Here is a 14,510-nt window from a genome sequence, read left to right on the forward strand (position 1 = left end):
CGTGTGTATGCATGCCTGTGTGGTTTGTTTGCTTTCCCGTGGTCTGCCTCCTCTGTTGTTCTTGTCTGCTCTTTACTTTGTGAGGCTCTCCAGAGAGATTACAGAGAGAGAGAAAGAAGAGGAGGAGGACAGGAAGTATAGGGGGCCAAGTGAAATAGGGAGATATAGGGAGCAAGACAGTGCCAGAGATGGTGAGGAGAATGTGGAGTCGGAGAGAGTGAGATGTGTAAATGTGGGGAAAGGATGGATAAAGCATTACTGCTGAGAGGGAGGCAGGAAAGAGGGAGGGAAGCAGTGTGAAAGATAAAGGGAAGAGAGAGAGAGAGAGAGGAAGGAGAGACAGGGGAAAGAGGATTGAGGAGGAGAGAGAATGAGCAGGGGGGAGAGAGAGAGGTCAAAGAGATGAGAGAAAAGCAAAGAGAGATATGTGAGAAGGGGCAGGAGAGCGAGACCGAGAGAGAGAGAGAGAGAGAAAGAGAGAGAGAGAGAGAGAGAGAGAGGGAAAGGTGTGAGGGGAGAGCTCTTGAATTCCGGAGGTGGTCTGTGCTGCAGAAGGAGCCGGCTGTGCTGAAGTGTTTGTGGGGCCCTGTGGTTTCTCAGCCAATAAATCCACAGCACATATATTTAATACTGTCAGAGTGAGCATGCGGAGGGAGAGCTGGGAGGATGTACGGTCATCGCTCAAAAGCCCACATGTGAGCGACCTGCTGCGGCACCCCTGCTCCCTCCCCCTCCCCCCCCCCCACCCCCCAAATCCCTCCTCCGTCTGCCTGGAGACGCTGCGAGATACCTGGAGGAAAATGTGACATCTAAAAATAAGTCCCCAGACAAGCTACTGTAGATGAGGAGATACTAAACTATCCCTTCTAAGTTATTTTGTTTCATTTTGCCAGCTCTGGTGCTTGGTGAATTGGTACTGGGGTGAATAACTCACAGAGTGATTGAATTGTGATTTTTTTCTGTCAGGGCTTAAAAGAGCTTGAGTAGGAAACCAAGTCCACTGCAGCCTGTCACTACGGACACTCAGACTGACAAACATGCAGGCAGGAAAGTACTGCTCTTCCAAAAGGTCATGCAGTGTCAAACGTCTAAATATGACAAACCATCATTAAGAAGTACAAAAAGTTGTAACATAGGGGCCTAAAGAGGAAGAGGGGTTTGTATATATGGTGGCAGAGATAGCAGAAGGTAACTGTGCACATACACTGTATCTCAAATGATATCCAGACTACAGTTATTGACATATGACTAATCATCAAGTAGCCAAAATTATTTGCCTTGATCAAATACATATATGATTACATGGTAGTTTCAATGATTACAGTGATTTATCATTACAGTATCAATGGACCATACGAAAAGAGAGCTAGTAGGGATTAGGATGTTCTATGGATGGTTGGAGTCACTGTTTTGACTGTCATTGTACAAACACTGATAAATAGAGATTTAGATGTTCTGCGAATATGTTTTGATTTAAGTATTTTCATTTCATTCTCACATAAAAAATGAAATACTTTCTCATAAAATATACATTTTAAGAATTATATAGCAGTTTTCAAATCCTATGTGTTATTATGCAAAGTGCAATATAGTTCTGAGGTTTCAATGCACCGTTTAGAAAACGAGAACAACATTGAAGAGGGATCATCGCCATCTGCTGTTCTCTCCAGGAACTGCGTGCAGTCTCACGGCTGGCCCTCGGGATCAGCCTTTGACAAAACAAGGCTGGAGCGCGGTGCGGTTTACTTCAGAACATTCCCTCATTTTCCATGAGCACAATTAGCCCGCGTAGCTTTCAGGGTTATTCGCGGAGGGCTGGTGACGGGCAGGGAGACGTTGCAGGCCTCGCGGACAAACACGCTATTGCGCTCCCCGCCTGTGCGCCCCGCTGGCTGGAACAACAAGTGATGTAACAGGGCTATATCCAGGGCTTTCGTGAGTCCCTGTCTTTGATCTGGTCCTGCTTTTTTGGCGGCGCTCAGCTCCTGAGGAAAGGGCGCTCAGATTGGAAGCAGGCGCGGCAGTGCGGTGGCTGATTGCTGGTGGTGAAGGTAGTCCTCACGCAGGGCCATCGTCTTAGACCTGACGAGCCCCAGAGGTGCCTGGCCTGTGTGTGCGCCTCTGTCTGCTGTCAGGCCCACACACCTGCTCTGGGATCCGATTGCAGGCCTCTGCCAGTGCCCTTGCAGCTGTGTCTGTGAATGACATCACGGCTACTTTGGCGAGTGACATCATCATCAATGTCATGGCTGTGTTAGTCATTGACGTTGATGATTGACCACAATTTTCAATAAACTCACTGACAATCTAAGTGGCTAACATTGCAACAAAATATCTAAGGGACATTGTGGCCACGTGGCAAATCTGCCATAACATATTTATCATTTTAAACCTATAAATCCTTTTCAAAAAGGATCTCAAAAATATTAATTAATTGATTTTAAAAAATTTAATATCAGCTTCTCGTGTCTCCAAATCTTACCAAATCTCTTCACACAGAAAAAAAGCCCCACAGAAATCAAAATCAAACCCGCTTCACTCGGGCCAAAGAAGGCAAGCCCCAATTTAGGCCCCGTCATTCAGATGAAAGCACACGCCGTGGTGACGTAGGGGAGCACTCCACCCTGCCGCCCCTCCCGATCTCCATCCCTCAGCCTGTACACCTTAATCAGTCCGTCCATCGCTTCAGAGCACCCTGCCTCCCTTCTCACGTGTGGGAGATTTGGGCAAAGAGCCCTTTCTGAGCGCAGCGTTGATTGGACATAATCCCCTCTGGCTGTTGTTTGGGTCCTGGCGCGGGCCCCGGAGGAGGACGGGCCGCTCGAGCGGCGTTCCGTCTGGTCTGGTGTCATCCCCACATTTGCAAGCCTTTGTCGGGTCTCACGGAGACGGCTTCTCAGGGCTGCCAAGCTGAGTTAGGCTCCCATTAGTTTTCGCCTTTTTTTCCCCTGCGCTCTTGCGCACAGAACCAGGCGTACTCTCTCTCTCATGTGGTCGCGGTCGCCTCCACGATCCAAGCGCTAACCACTTGTTAGTGTCTTTTAGCGCCGCTTCTCTCTACCCCCCCCCCCCCCCCCATGATTACGACATACTCAAACATTTTCTGGGACCCCACACGCATGTTGAAAAAAAAAAAACATGGTAGCCATGGATGCAATTATCAGCCTCAGCCGTGTTCCAGCAGAGATGGCCGAGCTTGCTGGGGAGCTCAGCAGGGGGATTATGGGATTGAGAGTACTGGAGCTGTCGGCTGAAAGCGCAGGTCTTTGGGAGCTGACAGACAGGATGCCGAGGAAGATCCGCTTTGATGGAGGCGTTTCCCATGATGGGACACAAAGCTGAGGAGGGGTACCGTGGAGCCAGGGGAATCTCAGATTAATGCTGCTCTGAAGCATTTCGGCTGCATTATCGGCCCTGTCAGTTTTCTTCTGTTTAGGTTTCCTCTCTCTTTCTCATTCCCCTCTCTAAAAAGACCAGCAAGGAAAAACAGCAGAGCACAATGCAAGTCCTCGCTGTCAGTGTTCGACACCCGTCTCATCAGTTCCTCTCAGGAGGGCTTCCCAAACACATGTGTTACTAGAGCCTTCAAGAAGCTCCTTGGGGGTTGGTAAAATCTGGAGTTTGCAGAGTTCGTCAATCATTCCTAATCGAACGTTATTACTTTCCGATCTTCCTCAAGTAAAACAAGTCTGTCTTGCTCGTAAATAATAAGCGAACACGATAAATCCATCAGAAGGATTCTCACATCCTGGGCCATGTACTGCACTGAGAAAACCAGAAGTAGCTTGCCAAACCAGACTTGCTTAAAAATAACAAACACATAAATTAAAGGTGACAGTCAATATATGAATATTGCTGACACTTGTGATTGGTAGGCAGCAGGATACATGCACATCATCCTCTCTGGAAGACCATTGGTTTGTTGTGTTCACCGGTGTTGCCCAGATGGTGCAGGCTCTTGCAGGTATTTGCTGTGGGTATGATGTCACAGTGATGTCACAAGCCTGTCTGTGACTGTCACACGGAGCGATTGCCATAGTGAGCTGGCCTGAGGTTGAAGTCTCCGAGGAGACGCTGTGCTTCAGATTTATAGGGGCTCCGTGGAAGAGTCCTGTTTGACTGCAGAACAAGAGAGACAGGGGCCAACTGGAAGACGCTCACACAAACCACCCACGACTTCTGGCACAGGCACAACCAGAGCTGTTTAACAGCATGTGGACCGCATTACTGGACTAGCTGATATACAGAGACAATACACAGCAATGCATTCTACATTGTGCATGTGTCCAAGGAAGCATCTGAAACCATGCATTCTCACCAGGAATGCACATCTATATATAAGCTAGAAATTCTCCAGGCACACACATTTGACTCACATATGATTTATGAAATCCATATGGCCCCACATGCAAAAAAAACAAAGAACATTAGTGAATTTGATGATGAGAACAGACCATTCAGCACATTTAAGGTCTTCCTTTGCTTTCTGACTAGAGTATGCAACATTCTGCCAAGCCTCGTCTTGCACATCCCCAGTATCTCTGTTCGTGCAACTACATACATCCCAATGCCTGTTTTTAAAAATACTTCCTGATTTCATTCAAGGATAATAAATAAACTAGCGATGGTATTTTCACATTTTTTGCAGAGTGGAGTTCACCAATCATAGGGTGTGTTGATAACAACAACTAGAACAAAGCCAGCAGTAATTGGTGGATACCTCTATACTCCCTTTATCCTTAAAGGCCTCCTGGAAGTATAGCCAGAAAGTATACACAGATTGCCTTCAGGGTTATTCTGTTTCTTCTTAACTAACAATCTCATCTCTGGTTAGGATGAATCAGGAACCCATCAGAGAAGGATCTGTTAATAAACACAGCCCACATGAAAGACTGCTGTCATCTTCCTGGACATGGTTTTTGGGGCATATATGTGGGTGCCCCCCCTCCCCCATGTGAGTGTCTGTGGGTGGCTGTGTCACTGTTTCTCCTCTTTTTACTCTTCTTTGTGGAAAGCCCCATTGGGTATGGGAAAGAGGAGCGAACACCCCTTTCCCCATCAATGCAAATTACTTCCATGTTCGGCAAGCAAAGAGACAACGCCTCCTCTTCCTCTTCTCTGTGGCCAGATCTTAGTTTTAAACAGGCTGGGAACTGTGAGCTCCAGTTGTGAGCAGTTGTGACATGCAACCAAGCTGGATTTATCTGTCAGAAACTAACACATTTTTGTTAGTTTCTGCGTGAAATCTGGCGTACACCACAACCAAAGCTGGCGTATATGCTTGTGTATGCCAGTAATAGCTAATGAATAGCAGCATTGCCCAGTGTGACTGCAAAGAGAAATTAAAGGAACACAATGTGACGTCAAAGCCAAGGTTTCTCACCTGTGTTGGCAGCACAGTCTGTTCAAATGACACCTGCTATTCAAGTTCCTTCCGCGAATGATAATTAGAAAAAACAGACCAAAACAATGGATTGCAGATGTGCTGAGGAATTTATACTACCACTGTACAAGCTTAGGATTGAACTGAAGCTTTCGCATGTGTACACTTTTAAAAACAATCTTATAGTGTCTCCTTGTGGTGGATGGCGAAACTGCATGAATCCTGTTCAGGCCCTACTTGTTTGGTTGTTTAAAACTATAGGCACTTATTTCACCCTCATTAGACATGCACATGTCTGGACCAGCAAGGAAGATGCACAGGGCATGTCAGACAGCATGCTAACCAGTTTATTCCCAGTAGAACAATGCAATTACTTTGTAAAAGGATGAGGGAATGTTAGCAACTGTACTATTTAAAACTTTAATATTTATAACTTCATATTAACTCAAATTAAAACATGGTTTAGAACTGGATAGCACTATTTAGCTCAGAGATTTAGATTTTCCCATGGATGTTGTATGTTCTCAATTCGTCATTTTTTTATTTCACAAAGGAGGTTAATCTTGAGGTTCTCATATTCCAAGTTTGATAATATGTAACATGTAAGGCTTTTCGTATATGTTAATTTAGTTGATAATTTTTTACATTGGATTGAATTTGCATAATTTCTCTTACGGAAACGGAATATAGTGTAAACGTGAACTTATTTATTTTCTAAAATATGATGATATATTTCACAACAATAGATTTTGTATTTATAATATACTCCAAAAAACATAAATTTTGTGTATATTTGCCGATGTGTTGTGATATATTTTCTGGCCATGTAAATGAACTGGTGACAAAAAAATGCATTATGATAACAAAAGTAATATTAACTACAACACATAAAACATGTGCATTTAAAATTGCTGGATATTTTGAAGTCATTTGTTTTATTGCAATTGAAGTATAAGTATTAATATCCCAGCAGAGGACATGGTAGTTTCCGTAGCATGATGCTAATTTATGATGAGCAGCTAATGAGTAAGCTGGGTATAACAGTCTCAGTCAAACATTGAGGATCAAAAAATAAACAAAAGAACAAAACGGTCCAGCTCCCCTTAAAATCTACCGCAGGATCCCCACTTCACTGTGGTCTGGGAAAAATCATCGCAAACGAGTGGAGTGCACCTCAGCACAAAAACGAGTGGGTTGCGCTTTATCTTACTTGGGTATGTGCATATTAAAACCACCAAGATCTTCCGTGGCTGTGCAGTACCAAAACAGCCCTTCCAGTTTACATTAGCAAGAATACAAAATAGCAGATCTTTTCGTAATGTGCTTCAATCGTTGCCTTCCCCCCACCTTTAAGGTTTCAGTATTGCATTAAAATCTGAACTAAAAACTGAGACATGTCACGTTGTATATGTCCATCAATGAGAGTGTTCTTTGATTGACGAAGCAGGAATCATCCAGTTGTGTGGGCGCACCCCTGCAGTCTAATACAAAATCTTGACTGTGCAACTGTCATCCGTGGCTAGACACCCCACGGGGAGGCACTGCCTAAGCAAGCAGGGTTAGCAGGACTGTCTGCTTCCCATCATGCACCAGGAACCTCATTTTAATTTACGCATCCGCGTGCTGCCTGCAGTCTGCCTGTGTCAGCTGCACATGAAGTACATTCCAATGTCATAAAGACTGCAACGCAATTAGGGAAGTTCAGAAGAGAAAGAAGCAGCAGCTGGAAGCACAGGCTTCAAAAGAGTGTGCCATCTGCACTCTCCCAAATTTATAGATAAGTGAGATGGGTCTACACATACTATAAAACATCCCAAGTTTGAGAGAGAAAAAATAACAAATCTGGATTTAAAAATAAAATTACAGTCCTGGTGCTAAGCCCATCATCCACCTGCCTGGGTGTGTTCTTCTCTCTGCATTGGCTGGGAAAGAGGTGGGACGTGGGCAGGGCCTAGACCATGCTGTTGAGTTTGGTCCACTCAAAGATGTCCTGCTCGCACACGATGTCCGAGTTGATGAGCAGGTAGCGGTCGCCCACGCAGAAGTGCTTCTGGCAGGCGGCGCACTTGAAGCACTCCAGGTGGTAGACTTTGTCCCGCACGCGCATGGTCATCTCGAACGCCCGGATTCGCTTCTCGCAGGACGCGCACAGCCCGTCCTGGCCAAAAAGCCTAAGAGCGGGGGGAGAGACAAGGAGCCGTCAGAGAAAGTTCAGAATAAAAGACACATTCATGTGTTGGCATCTCGGCTTTTACTGAAATCGATGCTGAAATCTGTCCAAAAAACTTTCTCAAGATGCTACACCAACAAGATGTTCATCTTCAACACATTTATACACCTCCAGGTTGATCACCTGAAAATCAATTAGTGCACCATTCTATTAACAAAAAAGTTTGTGTTACTAGCACAGGAGAACATAACAAAAAAGATTATGTATTTATTAACCAATTTCTGAGGCATCAGAAAAGGCTCCCTAAGCCTCTCCCCCGACCCCTTTACACTCAAAGGAGCTTCCAGAGAGCTCTTACTACTCTGCGTAATAAAAATGAATGAAATACATTCATAATTTTTTCTGGGACATTTCTGTTTTTTTGGAAGTCCAACCTACAGATAGGGATTAGAGATATAAAGAGGATCATATTGCTATATAGCCAAGTCTGAAGTACAATCAAAACTATATTAATCATACAGTTGAAGCACTATCACTATATGAAGCATTTCCATTTGAGTAATTGTTATACACTATATATTTATATATATTTAGGTTTTGTTCATGTAAGTTGGTCAGATCCCTTGCACTTGTTATGTAGATAATGTCCATCCTAAGGAGAACAAAGTATCTACCTACGATTCGGGTAACAAAGAGACAGAAAACAGAACAAGTCCATCCAAAAAGCACAATTCTATTGATCACATGCTGCATCAGCAATTAGAATTGGCTGACCATCAAGCATAATACATTTCAATAATGTGACAGTAAATGCTTATTACTGATTATTATAACAGATATTCAGTGCTCCTAATACATGTATGCTATCAACAGAGAGCGACTGGATTGCAAATATATGCTACATGTACAGTATTAGAATGGCCCATGTGTAAAAACAAAATGTTACGCCGTAGCATTTAACAACGGAGGTTCGTAATAGTTTCTTCTGAATATTTTCTACGTACACTTCTTGAAAACTCAGTTCAGCAACTTTTTAGGTGGAAAAAAGAAGATTGCTTTCATAACATTTTCTATGACATTGTAACATTGCATAACTGTCATAATGCTCCGGTAGTGTTCGGCCGGGTGTCCGAATACATAAAAGAGAAGCTGCCTGCACCTGAGATAGTCCCTGCGGCAAAGTTTCCGGCCCAGCTTGTAGTAGAGCCTCCGTCCAACCTCTCCGAGTCTGCAGCCACACAGATCGCAGCTCAAGCAGTCCTCGTGCCAATACTGCTCGATGGCTTTTAGGAAGAAGCGGTCACCAATGCTCTGCTGGCACCCACCGCACGTCAGCAGTGACGGGGGCATCTGGAGAACCTCATCCACCGGCTCCCTGCACAAATGGGATACGTGTGAGGTTAATGCAGAGGATAAAGTTAAACTGTGGGATTACCGCTCTCACTGCTGATGGCTATTTTTGCGACTTTTGTCTAGGAATTGTAAACGCTAACATCGCCAATTCAAAATATGCCCAGTGACTAATTCACCGACAGGGGGCACTATCTCCAACCAAATAACATTCAAGAGAAAACGCACGTTTCAGACTCGCAAGTGTACACTAATTGCAATTGTCAAACGATCCTGTTACTATTACTGAACCTTAATTGCAGCAATACCTCTGGGGAAACGTCGTTTTAAAAATGTAATTGTGAGAAAGTAAAGTACAACTTAAGCTAACATTCCAAAACATTACGTTCATGATAAGAGTGAAATAAAACGACGGCAAAAATGGAAGGGCAGTTTGGTTAAGATAAGTGCTAGTTATCATCAAACACTTGTGTCTGCGGAAAATTTTGAAACATTGGGCGCCCCGTGTTCCAGGGAGGTGCTACTATTTCCCTTCAGAACTTCTCACTGGATCTCAAGAATAGACTACTTGGCTTAAATTTGGAAAGTTGAAAACAAATGGAGTGCTGAGTAAAGGTGAACATATTGTTTCAGCCTTCCTGTGGTCAAAAGTCCCAACAGTCTACTTTCCAGGGTGCCAAGCAGGTGAAATAACTATGGCTTATGGGCGCTATTTTATGAGCCAACTTGCTGCATAAATAAACACACAAATAAGTTCCGTTCGTATAATTATAAATAATTAGCCTACAATACATCATTTTCGAAAGTAGAAATTTCGTGGTTCAACTTGAGAAATATCGAACTTACTCCGGTGCATCCAAGCTCTTCCTTTCAATTGCAGTTGACATGGATATTCCCTTTTGTGCCCAATGTGTCAACCCGCTAACTGAAGTGTCGTCGCTCACTTCTGAAGGGGTGCAGCGTTGTTCCTCTGCGGGATCCTGTTTTACATATGTGACATGCAAATCCTAGAATGATTTCGCATCTCTTTTCGTGGAAATAAGCGCACACAGAACCAAGCCCAAATACAAAAATACAAAAAAAATCTAATAATCCGCCACACCTGCAACACCCCATACAACTAAGAATATTATTTTTTACTCCTTATCAATTGGTTGCAGCATTTTACGAGCGTAAGTATCCTTGGATATATCCTATAAATGGTTGCGCAAGTCTATTTAACGTATAACGGGAGGTTTTTCTTTTCATGTAATTTTCTTGAGGTTCTCAGATGTTAGCACTATAACGTTTGCAGTCGAGGTGACTTTAGGTCATCCATAATTGTGACGTTATTAACAAATTTGACTATTCACGTGTAGGCCTATAGGCTCATCCAATTTGTTCTATGTTTTTCCTCCTTTCCCCTCAATCGCGTGATGTACGCTGGACTGATCCGCTGTGCTGCCGCTCTCGGTACTGTGCCGTGGGTATTTTAATAGCTCGACCCCCACCGTTTCTGGTTTCGTTTCCTCTTTCCTGCTCACGACTCCTCGACAATTGAAGGAAATCGTTTTTAAAGAGACAGGGACTGCGCGCTTAACTACACTCTTGGGACACGAGCGCTAAAAAGTTCGTGAGGAAGAATACAGAACAGATTATTATTATTATTATTATTATTATTATTATTATTATAGTAGGCTGGTAGTACTAATATTTTTTTACATTAATATCAGTTCATAAAAATCCCAGCTCATGCGAGGTCAAACATGACTGGGTTAAATGCTGAGAGTACACAGCCTGTATAGAAGCAGTCCTTCTGGTGAAAGTATGGGCTGTGTTACTGAAGGTGTGTGCACTTTTGATAATGATATTTCTGTGAAGTTCTGTGAAGTTCAGGGGCAGAACTGGATTAAGCATTTTGGTAGTCCATTACATTACATTACATTACATTACATTAAATTCATTTGGCAGACGCTTTTATCCAAAGCGACGTACAAAAAAGTGCATTTCATGGTCGTAGACAACTGCTAAACACGGGTTCAGTAAGGTCGTCAGTTCAGTAGTCCAGTTCCTTAAACCAGTGTGCCAGTGTCAGTGCCCAGTTAGCATGGGTAGGCTGACTGGGGACAACCATCTCAATCCAAAAGAAGGCACAGAGTTCTCTTACGGCACTTATTTTCCCTCTTTACAGACCCCACCCCTCCCCCCCACCCCCCACCCCCCATCCCCCATGGGCATCAGTTAGAGATCGTTCCTCTTATCTGTCGCCAGCGCCGCGAGGCTCCCTCACACAGGGAGGGGCCGTTTCTGCGGCTGCGCTGGACTCTGAGATAAACCCCTGCCCAGCCCGGGGCCTGGGACAGGTTGATCCGTCCCGTGGAGCCTGGCTCATGATGTGGTTGGTCCTGCATGAGCAGAGGAGCGTTAGCCCCAGCCACGAGAGTCCACGATGGTCTCAGTCACACCACAGACTCACCAGCATCACACAAGTTTTTTTTTTTAATCCCAAATTTCACCCACATTTGGTATGGCTGATCACATATGTAAGCCTGTCCTATCAAAGCAACATCCTCTGTCATTTTTGGAGAGCCCCACACCATCTTACATACCCTCCAGAAAGGGTGGCATATCACAACTGGCCAATCAGCCAGGGGATCTCATGTCATTCTCGGTGCTGAAACCTCCCTCTCTCCCTGTGCAATCAGCCAATCGTGCAACACCGTTTGGGACAGTGTCTGCATTGGTGTGGCCTGGAATTGATTGCCAATTGTTCCGGTTGGTTGCTCCAGTTTGTGCAGAAAAGTTATGTCTTTGGGTGATTCAGATATCTATTTTTCTTACTTGTTTTTCCTTTCTCGGCAGCAGAATAGCTTCATTCAAGAGATTGTAAAGGTGATATAACAGAGCCTCTCAGGGTGACTGAGTTCACTGCATAGAAGTGCAGCAGGAATACACTCACAGTCAGAAGCAGAACTGAATGGCTGAGCAATCAGATGTCTTCCTTTTTCCATGCAGACTGTCTGCTGGTCCACTGTATTCACATGCATGTGTATTGTCTCATTTCACAGGCACTCATCCACAAAATAAATAAATAAAACAAATTTTACCCCCCCCCCACCACCACCTTTTTATATGAGGGAACATATCTTTTTCAACAGCCCCTCTTCATTGAACAAGCAACAGTGCCCCCCAAGACACACACACACACACACACACACACACACCCTTTCGAAATGAGAACTATGCCATTGATTTTGATGTGATCTTATTGCATCCAAACAATTTGTCTGAGGCAGGCTAGAATGTAGAGAGGCATGTGTTTCTAGGAGCAGCTATCGTGGTATGTCCACAGAACCGCCCATTTCTGCCAGTGATCTCATTGCCATTGATATTTAATAGCTTTCACTGTGGTCAGCAGTTTCTTGTCATCTTCTGGCTGATGATTTGGAACAACTGAGGTCACAGCAAGGGTGTGAAATGTTGGTACCGCAGCCAAATACCAAGATGTAGTTGATATGGTTTCAGATGACAGAGAGGATGCATGGGGCTGTGCTCACCATCCACCATTTCCTGAGGATCACACAGGAAGAGGGCTGAAGATGAACAGGAAGTGAGAGTCAGATGAAGCTAGCGGAGGGGTCTTCCTGCCTGCCCCATTTATCCATTCTGTGGACCCCTGATAGGCCAGCAGCTCCAGATGGATCTAACTGATTGGGTGGAGGGTCTGGAATCACACAGTGGGGCAACCCCTCTATCCCTCTCAGAGAAACAGAGAGCACCTTAATTACTTCAGTGAACATACTATTGTGTCATTACTATTGCAAATGTATGTCAGTAGCTGTGGAATGAAGAACAGGGAATTTTGAGTAGAGGAGTGCGCATGAAATCATTATAATTCACTATATTTCACTTCCTAACAAGCCAGCAACTCTATTCAAGTAGTCACTGAATCAATCAATCATTCATATTATTGGGGAAGCCTTTTTACGAGCTACTGGGCTACAAGCTCCTGTAACAACCTGTCTCTGCTAATCATTTTAAAGAATGGAGTTTTCTTTTAGAAACAGGTCCATGTAGGCACATATGTTTCCTGTTACAAAGGTGATTGTGTCCATCAGCCAGCTTATAATGATTTATTGCTTTTATCTAGTGCATTTCATGATCTTAAAGCGCTTTACAACCACCAATGTGTAGCATCCACCTGGGCGACATATGGCAGCCATTTTGTGCCAAAATGACCACCACATATCTGCTGTGATGAAGATGGAGGGAGAGTGCTAGGGTCAACATGCAGGGCACTTGAAGGGTGCAAGAATTATCTTAAAGTACTCATGTGCTCCAGAGTCTTGTATCAAATCCTTCCCTAGCCAGTGACAGCTGTGTTTGGTAACCCACTGGGCATGCTTGGCTGTGACATTGCCCACTTCTGGTCTCTGGGACTGTCCCTGTCTCATGACTCAAGAGCATAAACCTCTCTGTAAAAAACAAACAGATTTTATTTTTCAGAAATCTGATTCTGAAGACAGCTGCTAAAACAATCAATATTCCATGGTTTCAGCTTAGTGAAGTAGTTGCTGTTTTCTAGAGTGAGTGTTTGGCAACACGAGAGTCATTAAGTTCATCAATGCTTGCAGTCCATTCTTCCTAATGACCAACAACCATCTTTTCACCAGACCCGTACCAAAATGAGTGAAATGCCAGGGCTGGCATAAGCTAACTGTTTTCTGCTTGCTCCTCTACCAGTGAAACTAAACTTTGAACTTTGATATGCATTCCTATGACAAAATACAATATAAATGTGATATGTCTTGTCCATGGTAATGTCCATGGTATTCCTCCACTCTTGGTGTACTGTGCAGTTTAAAACAAACCCCTGTAGCGAAGGGTTTCCAACGTTTTTGGCTGTGGTGCAACCCTTGCTGGGCTTCCTGTTTTGGCTATGTAACATTTGTGTGATAGGATGAGATAAGGGAACGGTTGTGTGGAGAGTGGTAGCCAGACCATAGGAATGTGAAGGCCTGGGCCTAAACAATAAGCCTTCACCTCACACCTCTGCTTCCCTTCATTACTCTTTACAACGAGTTTATATGAGATGACAATTAAGATAAAGGCTCGCTCAAAGGTTGTATAGCTATGCGTATAGTACAATTGTTTTGTTTTAGCCAGTGGGAAAGGTGGGCTAGACATTTATTTGTTTTGTTAGCAATGTAATTGTTCACCGGTATGTGGAATGTCCGGTTTCATCAGTATCTACAGTATCGACACTGGTTGTCCAAGCTAAGGTGCCCAATTTTTGTAAATTCAGGGGGCCCTGATCAACGACCTTGTGGATGAGGACCACACCTCAGTAAAAACAGTTTATGTTTTCGACATTATACAACACAGAGTACAGGCAACGTGATGCACTAGTATGTGGAACCATGTTTATTTAGTGCTGTCTTTATGTAATAGCATCTATATAAGACGTTTTAGTATAATACAAATACTTATATGTATCTAATAAATCAGACAATGTGTATTTTATCAAAGAGTCTAAAATATAGTAAGTATTGTATGGAATAGCAACGTATAAACATTCTTAAAATAATATTTTTATATTTTTATATATTTTTATTAAGATTTTGCTGA

General features: G+C 43.7%; 1 protein-coding gene across 1 annotated transcript; it reads right to left on the bottom strand.

Moving 5' to 3' along the window:
- Window positions 1–6,280: 6,280 nt before the first annotated feature.
- Window positions 6,281–10,374, bottom strand: LOC118227909 (rhombotin-2). Its single transcript, XM_035418963.1, has 3 exons — window positions 9,750–10,374; window positions 8,713–8,928; window positions 6,281–7,554 (listed from the first exon to the last, which is right to left on the bottom strand). Exons 1-3 carry the CDS (start codon window positions 9,788–9,790, stop codon window positions 7,335–7,337), a joined length of 477 nt encoding a protein of 158 aa, XP_035274854.1. The 5' UTR covers window positions 9,791–10,374; the 3' UTR covers window positions 6,281–7,334.
- Window positions 10,375–14,510: the final 4,136 nt, after the last annotated feature.

Source organism: Anguilla anguilla, chromosome 5 (assembly GCF_013347855.1).
Source record: "Anguilla anguilla isolate fAngAng1 chromosome 5, fAngAng1.pri, whole genome shotgun sequence".
NCBI lineage: Eukaryota > Metazoa > Chordata > Actinopteri > Anguilliformes > Anguillidae > Anguilla > Anguilla anguilla.

Excerpts from the sequence above, each read along its gene's own strand:
- LOC118227909 (XM_035418963.1), bottom strand. The coding sequence starts at position 9,790 with ATGTCAACTGCAATTGAAAGGAAGAGCTTGGATGCACCGGA. Across the intron at positions 8,929-9,749 it reads AAGAGCTTGGATGCACCGGA|GGAGCCGGTGGATGAGGTTC; the intron begins GTAAGTTCGATA and ends CCATTTGTGCAG. Across the intron at positions 7,555-8,712 it reads TGCCGCAGGGACTATCTCAG|GCTTTTTGGCCAGGACGGGC; the intron begins GTGCAGGCAGCT and ends CCCCGCTCTTAG.